The 15605-nt window shown below is 48.1% G+C and overlaps 1 protein-coding gene across 1 annotated transcript in view; it reads right to left on the reverse strand.

Moving 5' to 3' along the window:
- Window positions 1-14798, reverse strand: part of Arid1a (AT-rich interaction domain 1A) — a 76916-nt gene extending 62118 nt beyond the window's left edge. The window contains exon 1 of the mRNA XM_075946102.1: window positions 13592-14798. Within this exon, the coding sequence (XP_075802217.1) occupies window positions 13592-14737 (1146 nt within the window). The 5' untranslated portion in view covers window positions 14738-14798. The remainder of the gene's footprint in view (window positions 1-13591) is intronic.
- Between the last annotated feature and the right edge of the window lie 807 nt (window positions 14799-15605).

Consider the following 15605-nt stretch of genomic DNA (forward strand, 5'->3'; position numbering starts at 1 on the left):
TACTGATGCTTTGGGGGGGGGGGGGGCAGGATCTCATGTAGCTGAGCCTGTATTTGAACTCCCGATCCTTTTGCCTCCTTCCATTTCCCAAGTATTGAGATTAGGTAAGCACTAAACTGGTCATATTTGGAAACTATAAGACATACCCAGAAACAGTCTTTTTTACCTTCCTCCAACTCCCAACACCACAGATGTATCTGTATATAATATGTATATAATATGTATATTATTGCCATGAGGTGTCATGCAAAACTAGGAAAACCAGCAAGAGGCCAGTTGTAAATAAACAGAATATGGGTGCCATCCCAATAGAGGTCATCACCACTGAACAGGAGATGATCCATCTATTGTGTACATGGGCTAAATGTTTGGAATGTTGGGCTAAAATGCCTATGCGGAAGTCCTCACCCCTAATGGGATGGTTTTAGAGAGTGGGGCCTTGGCCAGCAATTGGATTTAGCTTGGATCACAATGGTAGATCCCCATACAGGGATTAGCACTGCCCCCCCTTCTTTTTTTTTTTTTTTCAAGACAGGATTTCTCTATGTAACAGTCCTAGAATTCACTTTGTAAACCAGGCTGGCCTCAAACTCACAAAGATCCACCTGTCTCTGCCTTGCCACCACGACCCAGTGGATTAGCACTTTTCAATGGCATTGGAGGCCCTAGTGAGAAGATGCTAAGACCACAAGCAAGGTTTGAGGCCAGCCTGGTCTACAGAGTGAGCTACAGAACAGCCAGGACTACACAGAGAAACCCTGTCTTGAAAAATCAGGAAAAAAGACCACAAGCAAGAGACTTCACCTAGAATCAAATCTACTGACATCTTCACCTTGCACCTCTAGACTTCAGAACTGGGAGAAATGAACGACACATGGCTTAAGCCACAGAATCTACAGGGTTTTGTTATTTAGTAGCCCATGAGGCTTTCTAACAAAACTTCAAGCACTTTTACAGCCTTTTCTCTATCCAGTAACACTTTCATCACAGAAGACGGATGTATCTGAAACACCCATCTACAGTATAATTAGAAGCACCTCAGGCAATTCAGATATGCCCTGAAGCTTAGCTGAGTGTAGATGCACAATGCAGCACTTTTCGACTTCGAGTGTCCACCAACCAGGACAACCTAAAGATATGTGAAGTTCTGGACTCAGGGTTTCAATTTCTAAACAAGGCCACCTGGGTAGTCTCTCAAACAGGCAGGTATGGTGACATGACCCTCAGGAGGCTTCCACAAGGCAGCTGGTGCTATGTAATAAGACCCTGCCTCAAAAGAAAAAGGCTGCAGCAAGAAGCTTCACTGAGTTGAGTTTCTGGCCGTGCAGGCCTAACAACTGAGAATCCGCATCACAAGGTCGCTCTCTGACCTCCATGTGCACTGTCACACATCTGCACCCACTCACTGTGCATACACAGGAAAAAGATTTTGGGGTGGGTTGTTTGTTTCTTTTTGTTTTTGAGACAGGGTTTCTCTGTGTAGCCCTGGCTGTCCTAGAACTCTCTCTGTAAACCAGGCTGGCTTCAAATCCGCCTGCCTCTGCCTCCCAAATCCTAGGATTAAAGGTGTGTGCCACCATCACCTGGCAAAAAGAAATCTTTTTAAAAAAGAATTTCCATAACCTAACAGTACTTTTACTCATCTTTGGTTCATATTACAGCCTACAAAGTTATGTTTTCTTTCATCGTGTGGTTTAGAATACAGAGAAGAGAAATAGCTAATCAAGTCTCACGGGCTAAAGAATATTTAAAACTGGACTTAGGGCTGACCCTCCGACTCTCCTATGAAACTGTATATGGCACTTAGCGTGTGTGTTCACTTTACCCAGGTGGCAGATAAATACAGTAATGCCCTCCTCTCTAACTGGAACTCCAAGTCTCTGAAAAATAATTATTCTAGGGGGCTGGAGAGATGGCTCAGTGGTTAAGAGCATTGCCTGCTCTTCCAAAGGTCCTGAGTTCAATTCCCAGCAACTACATGGTGGCTCACAACCATCTGTAAAGAGGTCTGGCGCCCTCTTCTGGCCTTCAGGCATATACACAGACAGAATATTGTATACATAATAAATAAATAAATAAATGTTTAAAAAAAAAAAAAAAAAAAAAAAAAAAAGCCGGGCGGTGGTGGCGCACGCCTTTAATCCCAGCACTCGGGAGGCAGAGGCAGGCGGATCTCTGTGAGTTCGAGACCAGCCTGGTCTACAGAGCTAGTTCCAGGACAGGCTCCAAAGCCGCAGAGAAACCCTGTCTCGAAAAACCAAAAAAAAAAAAAAAAAAAAAAAAAAAAAATAATTATTCTGTAAATTCTATCTTAAGAACCCAAATCCTATCCCCAGTCTCAAAGATGTCTCTTGATAACGGCTCAAAGGACCAGTTCTCTTCCCAGGAACTGCAAGACAGCAATAAATCAAGTGTCATGTCCACTTATAAGAAACCCAGAATAATAAAACTTTAAATGGAAAAAATGGACAGGGACAACAACTAGGTATAGTGTCACAGTAATCAAAAGCTATGGCTCTGACAAACCTTGATTCCCCTTAAACAAACTACGACCCCTAAAGGACGTTTTATGGTTCTATTTCTATGACTGGAAGCCAAGAGGAATAACAAAATCTGCCTCTTCCAAGATTTTGATGAAGAAATTACTGAGAATCAAGCACAATGTTTACTCAGCACACACTAGGTCCACAGTGCACACACAGTAGCTGTCCTGGACACTCAATCCTAGCATGCTAGATGCTACTTCAAAGTTAGATCTCAGTAAAGATGCCTGGCTCTGAGCAATGTTTTGGACAAACTGTTCCCTAAATCCATTATAAATGATACAGTTTTCTTTGGCAGCCTGGATTCCTAAACAGGTAAAAGTTGGAAGCCAAAGCACAAGTCATCTAAACTGGATGATAAAAAAGTTTCAGGCTTATTGGGTGGTGGTGGCAGGCACCTTTAATCCCAGCACTGGAGAGGCAGAGACAGGCAGATCTCTGAGTTTGAGTTCAGCCTGGTCTACAGAGTGAGTTCCCAGGACAGTTAAGGCTACACAGAGAAACCCTGGCTCGGAAAAACAAAAGCAAACAAGAGTTTCAGGCTCTAGACTAATGTGGGACCAGCCTGTGAATTCCACAGCCTCAAGATCAGAACAGAATGCTGTCCAAAGGGCAGAGAGAAAGCCATTTGTATTTGCCAAAAAAGACATGGGCAAAACAGCAACCAATCGCCAGCATTTCTGCCTGGGTAACCTGTTTGCTAAGGACTGGAGAAAGCTGTAATGTCCACTCCAGAGAAGGGATATCACTAGGTAGAAGCTCCAGAAGAATGTACCCCAAACAACGCCGTCTTTAGTCCTCTGCCACACAGCCAAATTCATATTGTTCTTAAAATCAAAGTACACCAGGCTTGAGTCAGGCCCAAACGCACTCTTCTGGGATCGCACTCTTGCTGGGAAAGATCCCGAGCACGCTGTGCGCTCAAGGAAAAAAAGGGGGCAAAACAAAAACAAGCACATGACAAATGGGCTTTTTAAATAAGTGATATCACACCGACCCCTCACACTCCCTCGCTGCAATCACACTGGTGCTAGATCTTTGGGGGTGGAGGTGGGGTCCTTTTAACAGAGATAAACAAGCAAGCTAAAAGCTAAGTTTAAAGTGAAAAGCATATAAAAATCTTGGCTGCTGGTGATGAGCCACAGAAAATCGTGAATGTGCCAGTGCCAAGGGAAAAGGAAATTTAATATCTAACATTGCAGACTTGGGAACACAGAAGCAACAAAGCCATAAGGACATCCAAATGCAAGGGGAAGGGAACTCTCCCTCTTCATGGGGGTGGCAATTCAAGCAGTCCACTCTGGGCCCTCAAACCACACAGCCCAATACCCAAAGCCCTTTCGTATTTAGTGTCAACATACCTTCCTGGAGGATAACAAAAATCTGTCCTGGATTACTGGGTGATTTCTAATATGCACCATAACCAACACTAAGTCAACATTTAGGGATGGAATTTCCCACTGAAGCTTGCTGGAATGCATTCTTGGCATCAGGCTTCTTCCCATTCCAGTCTGCCCCTAGAATATGCAGAAGCCACTGGGAAATAACTCAACCTGTTCAAAGACACTCTCCCTAATATGCACAAGTGACCAACAAAAACTCCCCAATATTTCCTTCACATGCAATTTAAAAAACAAATCAACAAAACTTTCCTCAGCTGTGTGGTGGTGGTACAGGATTTAATCCCAACACTCAGGAGGCAGAGGCAGGTAGATCTCTGAGTTCAAGACCAGCCTGGTCTACAAAGCCAAATTCCAGGACAGCCAGGAATACACAAAAATCCTGTTTCAAAAAAACTAAGAGAAAATAATAAATAGATAAGATAGATAAATAAATAAATAACGGACAGTTAAAGTGACTAAAGTGAATGATTACCCTAACTTGACTCTTGTAAAATGTGGGGCTGGGGGCTCAATGATTACAAGTGCTTACTGCTCCTGCAGAATGCAGAAGACTGGGTCAGTTCCCAAAACGCACAAAGCAACTTCCTACTACCTATAACTCCAGCCCCAGGGTTCCAATGCCCTCTTCTGAACTCAGTGGGCTCAGACAAGAACATGAAGCACATACAGACACTCAGGTATGCTTGCAGAAAGTAAATATTTAAAAGATACTATAAAGTAGGGCGGGGTGGCGCACGCCTTTAATCCCAGCATTTGGGAAGCAGAAGCAAGCAGGTCCATGAATGAGCCCAGCCTGGCCTACAAGAGCTAGTTAGTTCCAAGACAGCTAGGACAGAGAAACCTTGTTTGGGGAGTTGGGGAGGAGGTTACAATAAAATGTGAGCTTAGGGAGTTCATCTTCAGATCCTGCACACCTACTGTCCAGAACAGATAACAATGATGTCGAGTGCTGGACTGCTCAAAATTCACTTTCCAAGAATGCAAAAGCCCCAAGGCAAAAGAGAAATTAGAAGAGATATTTCTAAATTAGAATCTGTATTCAAGATTCCATACTTGCAGGGCTGAAAAGATGGCATAGTGGGTCAAGTTGTTTAATGAAAAGTCTGACAAGCTACACAAACACACTCACACACACACACTCTCTCTCTCCATGCACATTCTATGTAAAGGTAGATGGAAAGAGGTTTATCAACTCCACAAGGTAAGCTGTCCTCCGACCTCTCACTCCGTGGCAATTTAACACACACACACACACACACTTTTAAAGATTCTACACTAACCTATCCACTTCCAGGAGGAAGCATTTTTTGTATTGTAGTGGTTTGACATTGAACACACAATTCACACTTGGCTATTAAGCATCCATTGATGGTCCTTAACAAGTGCCAGGTCCACACACAAAGACGAGTATGTAAGGCAAATAACAATCATTGAATTTCAGAGGCTCCATAAGGAATAATCATGTTTGTAGCATTGAGTTTCTTGGTCAAAGTCAATCTATAAACAATATTAAAGACCATTTCTCTGAACGGACAATGGCAAACTGCATCCATCCATCCATCCATCCATCCATCAGGCCATCAATCAATATTATAAGATCTAAAGCAACTCAGTTTGAGCACAATTCCCACCTCTTCAGAAATAACAGCAGTGTAAGAGTCCTAAACAGGTACTTCATGACTAGAGAAATGGCTGGGTAGTTAGGAATTCTTCCTGTTCTGCCAGAGGACGCAAATTCTGTTCCCAGCACCCACTTCGGCTGGCTTACGACCCACCTGTAACTCTAACTTCAAAGGATCCAACCTCCTCTTCTGGCACCTAAACACATAACATTTACTCACGCAAATAAATGCAACAATACTATTAATTTTCTTAGTATTATTTCATCAGCTAACTTTAAGAATGTCCAGGTCAGGCAGTGGTGGTGTACACCTTTAAACCCAGCACTTGGGAGGTAGAGGCAGGAGGATCTCTGTGAGTTTGAGGCCAGCCTGGCCTACAGAGAGAGTTCCAGGACAGGTCCAAAGCTACAGAGAAACCCTGTCTCAGGAAAACAAAAGAGAATGTTGTCCAGGTTTACCAACCAAACCTGAACTACCATGACTACAGGCTGTCCAGAATCCGTAACTCTGAAGTTGTCAAGACCTTTCAAATGCAGAGTTATGACAAATATATGCACAAACAGCTCTAGAACTTAGCAGATTCCAACACAGCCATAGGAAACAGTACTACCGTGAAACCATTCTTTCAGGAATTTCATGGTTAGTATGCCATCTCAAAGTCACTGTGACACTAAGGTAAACTACAGGTCCGGGGAATGGCTGTACAGTTTAAATTCTCTAAAGTCCATGAAATTGGAAAATCATTATGGATAAAGGGCAAGTTAATATTTTGTAAGCCTCTAGTCTTCCAAATCCCAAGCCCTAACTGATAAGAGTAGAGACCTCACACCTGGCCCTCTCTTTTTTAAATTCTTTCCTATCCAGTATCTAGTCAGTGTTAAGTGTTTGTGCCCGTTTTCTCAGGCCACTGGAATCTCCAGAACTTCTGACCTGAAGTGGGAAAAGCTACAGGCAACCAAAGTCAGCATTATCTAAGTTTCTTTTTTCTTAATTTTGCTTTAAAAAACAACCTGATAGCCTTTGTAACACAGCTGAACCTAAAAATTATCATCAGGGCCATAATTACATTCATATTCCCTGCTATTATCTGAGCTAAATCAAACAGGTTCTCACAGAAACACCAATCTTAAAAAAAAAAAAAAAAGATCTCCACTTCTTATGAAGTAACTGGTATTAGTCAGTGAATTTAGGTTGGTTTTTTTGGGGGGAAGGGGTTAAGAAGAGGGTTTGGGTGTAATAATGGTAGTTGTGAGACAGGGTCTCACTATGTAGACCAGGCTGGCCTCAAAATCAGAGAAATCCACCTGCCTCTGCCTCCAGAGTTCTGGGATTAAAGGTGTGGGACACCATACGTAGATTGGAGATTTTAGTCTTAAAAGACACTGACAAATTATTGTGGTCATTTCACAAGGCGACTGAGTCAGATTCTTTTTTTTGTTTTGTTTTGTTTTGTTCTTGAGACAGGCTTTCTCTTGGAGCCCTGGCTGTCCTGAAAACTGGTTTTATAGACCAGGTTAGCCTTAGCAAGTAGGTTTATAATGCACAGCTCAACAAGAGAGGAGTGAGGCCGACACTGAGCCTTCAGTATCTTTCTCCTTTCTGGTATTCTAGAAATGTAGATCCAATCCAACAAGACCTCATGCCAAACTACAAATCCGTTTCCAAAGGAACAAGGTTTTAACTCAAAGTCTCCTAAGCCAAGCTTTTGGAACACATTTATTTCACTACTGAAACTTAGAGCATTCTTTCCAAACTTCTGTCGGCTTTTTCTACGTAACTGCAACTGACTTTTAACAGGGTTTTATGTCTTCAACTTAGCATGAAATCAAACCACAGAGGTTCCCTTCCAGGGTGGCATCTTCTACTTGGTATTAGAACTACGTCTCCCATTTCTCCGTCCTGTCTGTGCTGCCCCACAGCACTGTCTTCGTCCCTATCCCTTTTTAAGCAGGGTTATTTTTTATTCCTCAGGAGGCAACTAGCATTATCTTTGCCTGAAAACTGTTTATTAATTTGCCTGTCAAACATTCTATAGAGCCGTTTACATCTTACTACAGAAACCTCCTGGGTACATATTGACAGCTCAGCAAGTATTTACACAAAGCTCTGAAACATTTGGCTCTTTCAGAGGCAGAAGCTGCTGTGTCAAGCCGAGAATCAAACACCTTTTCTTCTACCTTTTTTCCTCCACTAGAGAAGCAAGCTTCCCTCTAGCACAGCTCCAATATGCAGAAACCACACTTCTACACTACTAAAAGGAAAGGAAGAAAACTGAGGTGTGTTGGGGGAAAAAGCACTTCCAGGACTACAGCAAGACACACCATGTAGTTCCTTAAACAGGGTAAGGTAAGAAAAACGACCTAAAGAATTTACAGTCTAACACTTAGTTTTTCCTCTTCCCAGCTCAGGAACTTTGTTTCTCTCAGCAAAACTTACAGGGCAAGTCCAGGCACTCAGATCACAACCAACTGCCCAAACCAGACCCAGACCTGCCCCACTGCTGAGCCTCTCAAGAGCTAAATGCTACCTCTTCTCCTGCTCTAACCACCCTCCTCAAAGCAGTGGGCTGATGTTAAATTGTATCAATATCCACTTCCTATCCCACACCAGTGACTTGCCTCCTGGGGATCCTGAAGCCACTATTTTCAAGTTTTAATGAAGTCTGCCTAATATTTCATTACTTTAACCGCTGCAAAAACCTCCAGCCAGGTGAAATGACTAATGACAAACAGATTAACAGTTTTGAGACAAGTTTTTTCTTTGTAGCACTCAACTTCTTTGAGCTTGTCCCTGCAAATCCCAGGAGATAAAAACCTTGAGTTCCTTAAGCCTACGGGAAGATAACTTAAAAACACCACTGAAATTCAGGTCCAAACCTTAACTCCCAGGAAGACTGAGAGTTTGAAAATCAATCTGAGCTACACATCAGGACCCAAGCTCCACAGACACTAGGATCTCTCTCTCTCTCTCTCTCTCTCTCTCTCTCTCTCTCTCTCTCTCTCTCTCACACACACACACACACACACACACACACACACACACACACACACACACCCGGCAGGGGTGGGGGGTGCCGCTGAAAAGGGAACACATATACTATGGAAGACTATGAAAGAAACCAACAAGCTTCAACATAAAGCAAGCTTAGCTTATTTGGTTCACCAGCTAGCTTCATTTAACCAAAAATACAAATGACTTGCCCTGGGTCAGTTTCATGAGGAACCTAAGCCTCCCTCACTCTTGGGCTATAAACTCTCTAACCCTTCACCACTAGGCAACACAACTCAGTGTGCAGTTAAGGACCAATCTAAACAAGCAAACCAAAGAACAAACAAACAAAGATAAAAGCTAGGTGGATTCTGAATCTCTTTCAGAGCCCCAGGAACCACAGTTCACTGGAAGGGTACTTATCAATTTATTCTATATGCTTTATCAGGTTGTTTGTAATGAGACAGTTTCTTACTACGTAGCTCTGCCTGTCTCCAGAAACAGAAATCGCATGGTCCCTCAGCCTCCTATTGGATTGGACATGCGCATGGTCCAGCAGCCTCCTACTGGATTACAGGCCTGTGCATGGTCCCTAGGCCTCCTACTGGACTATACACTTGTGGGTGGTTCCTCAGTTTCCCTACTGGATTACAGGCATGCGTATGGTCCCGCAGCCTCCTACTGGATTATGACCATGTGGTACACTTTTTTCCCCTCTTGATACAGTTTCTCTCTAGGTAGTCCAGGCTGGCCTGGAATTCACTATGTAACCTTGGTTAGCCTTAAATTCAAGATCTTCTTGCCTCAGTCTTGTGAGGCTTGGGAAACAGGAGTCAACTCCCATTCCTGGCTCTTGAACACCATTTAAAAAAAAAATCTGCATGCTGCCATTGCTTCTAAAATTTAGAGATTTTAAGCAAATCAATACAGTCTTTTGGGGGTGAGGCCAGGAGAGGGCCTAGCCCGTTACTTTGTTAGCCTAGTTCCCCAGCGTGAACGCCTAGTGTGGCTGACATCACACCTGTATAAACTGATCCAATAGACTATAGCAGAGGGAGGCTTCAACTGAAGGGGAAAAGTCCTCACCCAGATCCGTACAGAAGAAGTCAACCTTGCTGCCTCCTCTCTCATTCCACTACCCCAGGTCCCCGCACCACCATCATCCACAGCAGGGAGAGATGAAGTCTCCACCGCTGGATCTTCTCTGTGTGGCCTTCCTGGCCCCTTCTAAGAGAGAACCCTCACTTGTTCTGTATCCCAGCCAAAACAGGTATCTGTCACATATCCTGATAAATCCAGGATTCCCTTATGTTTCCCAGAAGTCTGGAATATTAGTGTCCAGCAGAAACTAACAGCCTTGCTTCTACAGTCAAATCCAGAACTATTCACTTTAGCTCTGCTTGGTTTGGTAATCGGAGTCTCTGTGGATCAAGCTGGCCTCAAACTTCCGATCCCTCTCCACCTCATAAATACATGCGCCACCACACCAAGCTATATTTCATTTTTTATATATAATAGACTAGTATACTCAAGATATACTGCTAAAAGTGACCTAAGTAAAGATCTTAGCATAAACTAACTCCCTTAGGCAACCTAAAACTCTACTGTCAGTCCCATATGAAACATGCTACTGGTTATTAAAAAGGATGAAGGAAAACTTTGTTGTGATGGTGCTAGTCCCTATGAAAAACACGTACTAATCTTATTTCTTAAAACCAAAGTCAAATAACATCATCACCTTACTTAACCATGTGCTAGGAAAAAAATATTCTTTTGTTGTTTTGCTTTTTTTGAGACAGGATCTCTCATTGTACAGCCCTGACCAGCCTAGAACATTCTATGCAGACCAGGCTGGCCTGGAACTCACAGAATTCCACCTACTTCTGTCTCCCAAGACCTACCACACCTAAGCCTAAAAAAAATCTTTAAACTATGACTGGGTTGGGGAAAGGAATGACCTTCCTTAAAAATACTCAGGGACTAGCAATATAGCTCAGTTGTCAGAGTGCTTACCTAGCCTGTATGAAGTCCTGGATTCAACCCCCCAGCTCTACATTAAAAACCTGGCCTAGAGCTGTAGAGACAGATGATGGTTCAGCAATTAAGAACACTTACTGATCTTGCAGGGGACCTGGGTTCGATTCCCAGCACCCACAGACAGCTCACAACTGTCTGTAACTCCAGTTCAGACACATAGTCACGTCTGGCACCTGTATACATCTGGTGCACATAATTCATGTAGGTGCACAATCACATTCACATAAAAGTTTTAAAATCTACAAAAATAGAATAAGCCTGGTGACACATGCATATATAGATCCCACAACTTTGGGGTGGAAACAAGAGGATCAAGAGGTCAAAGTTGTCCTTGCTTGAGTTCAAAGCCAAGGGACTCCAAAGGGCATGAGAGGTTTATCCCAAGGAAACCCCCTGCAGCCCCCAGACTGCACACCTGGAGCTGTACTATCTCGACCACAAGCCACCGTTCTCCAGCTCATTCCCTGCATCTCAGAACTGAAATGAAACTGAACAGAAAATTTATTTTCTGAGTGCTGGGACCTACTGTGATCAAAAAGAGTTAAAAAGAAAAAAAAATCCATCCAACAGCAACAGACTCAGGATTCTAACCAAGGGCTGAACCTACATTCTTATCATGTCCCCTGCACAGAACATATAGCCACTACCTAGATAGGGAATGCTCAATTATTTAATGACCAAAATCAGAAATTACTGTACTACCAAAGTTGATTTAAAAATAAATAAAACATAGCTCCCGCCTGTAATCCTAGCACTTGGGAGGCAGAGACAGGAGTTCAAAATCAACCTAAGCTACATAAACATTGTAAGTTCCAGAACATCCTGAGGTACACAAGAGTGACACAAAATAAAACTCAGTTTTTAATAAACCTTGACACCCACCCCTGATTATTTCTTCTAATAGTTCAAGAAACGAAAATTTCTTAGTCAAAACAAAGCGAAGAAAAGCAGACATCGCAGAATGACTGGAGAGGCTGTGCACACTGTCTTCTAAGACAGAACTTATCCTCGAGACAGCAGGAAAAAATTCAGTATGCCCCTATTCTCAGAGATGAAGACCACTGGACAAGACCGTAGCATCGCAGGAGCGCTGCCTTCCACGGCTATTTTCAGAGTTCCCAGCTCAACAGAAGAGCACAAAAGTAGTTGTAAAATGGGGGAATGCGGGAAATCACCGTCCCACGAACACAATCCAGCACAAAGGTACAGCTGCTGGGAATGGGGATCCGAGGACATCCCTCCCCTCTATGGAAATATCATGTCCCTCCCAAAGCACCAAGGAAGAGGAAAGCAAAGTAAAATCAAACAGATTGTAAGAAAAGGTACCAAAAAGTGACCATCCTAAGTGGCACTGTAGGTCATATCTTTACACCCTGAAAGATAAAAGGGAAAAAAGAAAAGAGGTACACAACTTAAAATACAAAGAAAAATACTGGCCAATCTCGATTCTAAAGCCCTAAAAAGAATGCTGACAAAACAATATTCCAGGAATAAGTCATAAATTTCATAAAAAAGGACTTTTAGGAGACAATCCCTCTCTAAATCTGGAAGACAACAGCATCTCTTTCAATTTAGTTCTTCTCTCCAAAGTTCAACTAACAAAAGAAAAGTGTTAACAAGATTCAACATGTAAACAAAGAAAGACGCAAGCCTTGCTTAAAAGGGAACTCTTGATCCTAAATATCAAATTTTGTCAGAAAGCTCTAAGCAAAAATATTAACAAAACCCATCTTCTTCCCCTACAGATCCCCACATTTGCCATTCAGTAAAATAATTTCAGTCCTGTAAAGTGGAACAGTGTCAAAAATTACTCAAGACAAACGTATCCTCAGAGCCATCAAAGAACTCATTTATACCATCAGGAAAGTCACAAAACCAAAACAAACAGCAAACCCATTGTAGAGAAAAGCCCAGCTACTGTTCCAACAACACAGAATCTATTTCAGACTGCATAAAACATAACAAGCAAAATAAATCCAAGGTACAAGCAAAATGCCATCGCCTCCTCTTTTGTTTCAGGCACAATGTAACAAGGGCAGCCTGTCTGGGGCTATGCTCCTGCTGATACAGTATTGCTGCTTAAACCTCCCTCCTCAAGGTCACAGCCAATTTCAGCTCCGGAATAAAAGAAGGATAGTGGCAGCGATGGTTTGGGTTATCACTGGCAGAAAAGCAGAGTGTAAAAGTTTATGAGCTCATCAGGATTGTTGTACCATTACATCAGAGGCAATTATAAATGGCCAAGAGCAGAAGATGGGGAGCCAATCAGATCACAGATAGGATGTCAACCTAAGACCAACTGTCTCCTGGCTTTGACAGAAGGATTTTACCTCCATAATTCAAATCCCAAACCAAAGCAATCTGCACTTACTACTCCAATCACTCAGCTGTTTACCAGCACTTCCAGAGAAGCCCAGGCCACTGGGCCGGCTGAGCCAAAGACAAGAGGCGGCCCGGGCGGCCCAGGGCGAACCACGGTCAGCCTCAAGCTGCCCCCGAGCAGGCCCCAGCTCTCCCCCAAGTCCCCCGAGCCCTAGGGGCCACTCTTCAAAAGCACATTTTAGGGGACGGCCTAGAGGAAGGCAAGGGGGACAGAGGAGCGGCAGGTGAGCAAGAAAACGTTGCTTCTTTCTCCCGCGTTCCTGACACTGCCTACACCCCTACCCTGGACCCCCAGCACCCCCTCGCCCGGGCCTGGCCCTTCCAGGCCCACTTTGCTCCGCACCCCCCGGAAGACCCCCAGAGTTCGAAAGGACGAGCCGAGAGGGACAAACCGGACAGACACCTCCGGAGAAGCCCCACACAAAGGCTGATCGAGGAAAGGAGAGGAAGGCAGACAGGCAGCCATTTTAAGAGAGAAGAGCCAGACAATGGCAGCTCCCCGGTAGTGGGGGCCCAGGCCTGAAGGGAGCCCACGGTCGAGGCCTGCTCCCCGAGGCCGCCACCCCATACCCCCCGGCCCCACTCGCCCCAGCCCCCTCCCCACTCAGCTGTGTACCTGAGGGGTCCGGGCGAGCGGCTGCCCCCCGCCGCCGCTGCTCCCGGGGCTCATGGGCGCGTGGTGGCTCCTTTGTTGGGCCCCTCCCGAGGCAGCCGCTGCCGCCGCCGCCGCCGCAGCAGCAGCCCCCCAGCACTGCGAGGCCATGTCCGCCGGGCCCTTGCCCGCGCCCCCGTCCTGGGGCCCGCCGCCGTAGTCGCCCCCGGGGTAGCCCTGGTAGCCCCGGGCCGAGCTGGGCGACGTGAGCAGTTGGTTGAGGGTGGGGGTGGCGGTGGGCTGGGGAGTTCCCCCGCCGGCCGCTGAGGGGCCGCCTCCCCCCATGGCCCCGAAGCGCTGCTGAGCGAAGGACGAAGACGACGAGGAGGCAGAGGCGCTGGAGGAGGGAGGCGGCTTGGAGCCGGCGGCCGCCGCGCCGGAGCCCGGAGTGCCACCTCTCGGGGAGCTCAGCGCGTAGGCCTGGGGGGGCGGGGGGTAGGCGCTGCGGTTGGGGTAGTAGGAGTTGTACTGGTGGTTGGGGAAGCCGTGGTCGTGCGAGTTCTGCTGGGGCCCGGCGTAGGGCTCCAGGCCCCCGCCGCCGCCGCTCTGCAGCGCTGCCAGGCCAGGGCTTTGTTGTCCGCCATGTTGTTGGTGGAAGACGGCGGCCGCGGCGGCGGCGACGGCAGACGGGCTCCGGCCGTAGGGTGGCCCGAAGCCGTAGGCGGGGGGCGGCAGGGCGGCCGCAGCTGAGTGAGGAGGCGCCCCCACCCCGTCGCTGTTGCCGCCGCCGCCGCCGCCGGGCGGCTCCGGGAGGTTATTGTTCAGGGCGGGCCTAGGGCCCGCGTTCCCGTTCGAGTTCTTCAGGTCCGGCTCCGCGCCGGGCCCGCCGCCACCGCCGGCTCCTCCAACGCCGCCGCCGCCACCCCCATTGCTCTCGGCCCCGTCCTGCAGCTCCTTTCCCAGCGGCTGCGGCGGCCCCACGGCGGGGCCCTCGCTTTCCTGCCCGGCGGCTGCCTTCATTTCCCCGCGCTCGGCCGCTGCCGCCGCCGCCTCGCCCCCCGCCTCCTCCCGCTGCTGCTGCTGCTGCTGCTCGGCTTTCTTCAGCTCCGAGGGCGGCGGCGGCGGGTTGCCCAGGCTGCTGGCGGCGGCGGGGGCGACCTGCGCGGCCATGATCCCCGCTGTCTCGTCCGCGGAGAGACCCGGCCCTGTCTTCGTCTTCTCCCCCCCTCCCACCCCGCCCCGGGGCCGAGTCCCCCGGGCTGCCCTCCCCACCCGCCCGGGCGGGCCTCGCGGGGCTCCGCTGCTGCGCTGCGCTCGCTCCTCTCCCCCCCGCCCCGCCGGCTCAGGCTCCGGGCTGGCGGCGGAGGAGGAGGAGGCGGCGGCGGCGGCGGCAGCCGAGGCGCCGGCGGCTCAGCTGCTCCCGGCTCTGTAGGCTCGGGACCCGGCTCTCCCGGCTCATTCCCCCCAAGCCCTTGCCTGGGAATGAGGGGGGCGGTGGAGGCTCCGCTCCCCAGGGCCTGGCCCCGCTGTGACTCTCCGCTTTCTGCTGCCGGAGAAAGGAGGAGGGAGGGAGGGAGGGAGGCGAGGGGGAGGGGGCGGGAAGAGAGGGAGGGAGCAGGGGGGAGGGGGGACCCGGGACGGGCGGGCTGGAGGGCGCGCGGCAGCGGACGGGGCGCCGGGAGGCAGAGTAGGAGCGCGGCTCTGGCGGGCGCCCTGCCTCGCCTCTCCGGCCGCGGCTCGGGCCGAGGCTGCTGCGCGGCGGCGGACGGGCGGGCGGACGGGCGAGCGAGCGAGCGAGCGGGCGGGCGGGCAGGCAGGCAGGCGGGCGGGCGGCGGGACTGAGCGGCTAGAGCGCCCCACTCTCCTCCGAGTCCCCCTCACTCCGACACGAGGCTCAGCACTGCCATTTTACCCAGCGCCGTCGCGGCCGCCCGAAAAACCCGGAGTGGAGCGCGGAGCGGGCGCAGGCCGTGGAATGGACTCGCTCCCTTCCCCTCACAAAGGAGGAGGGGAGAGAACGAGCCGCGGCGGCGGCAAG

This window comes from Microtus pennsylvanicus, chromosome 13, assembly GCF_037038515.1.
Source record: "Microtus pennsylvanicus isolate mMicPen1 chromosome 13, mMicPen1.hap1, whole genome shotgun sequence".
NCBI lineage: Eukaryota > Metazoa > Chordata > Mammalia > Rodentia > Cricetidae > Microtus > Microtus pennsylvanicus.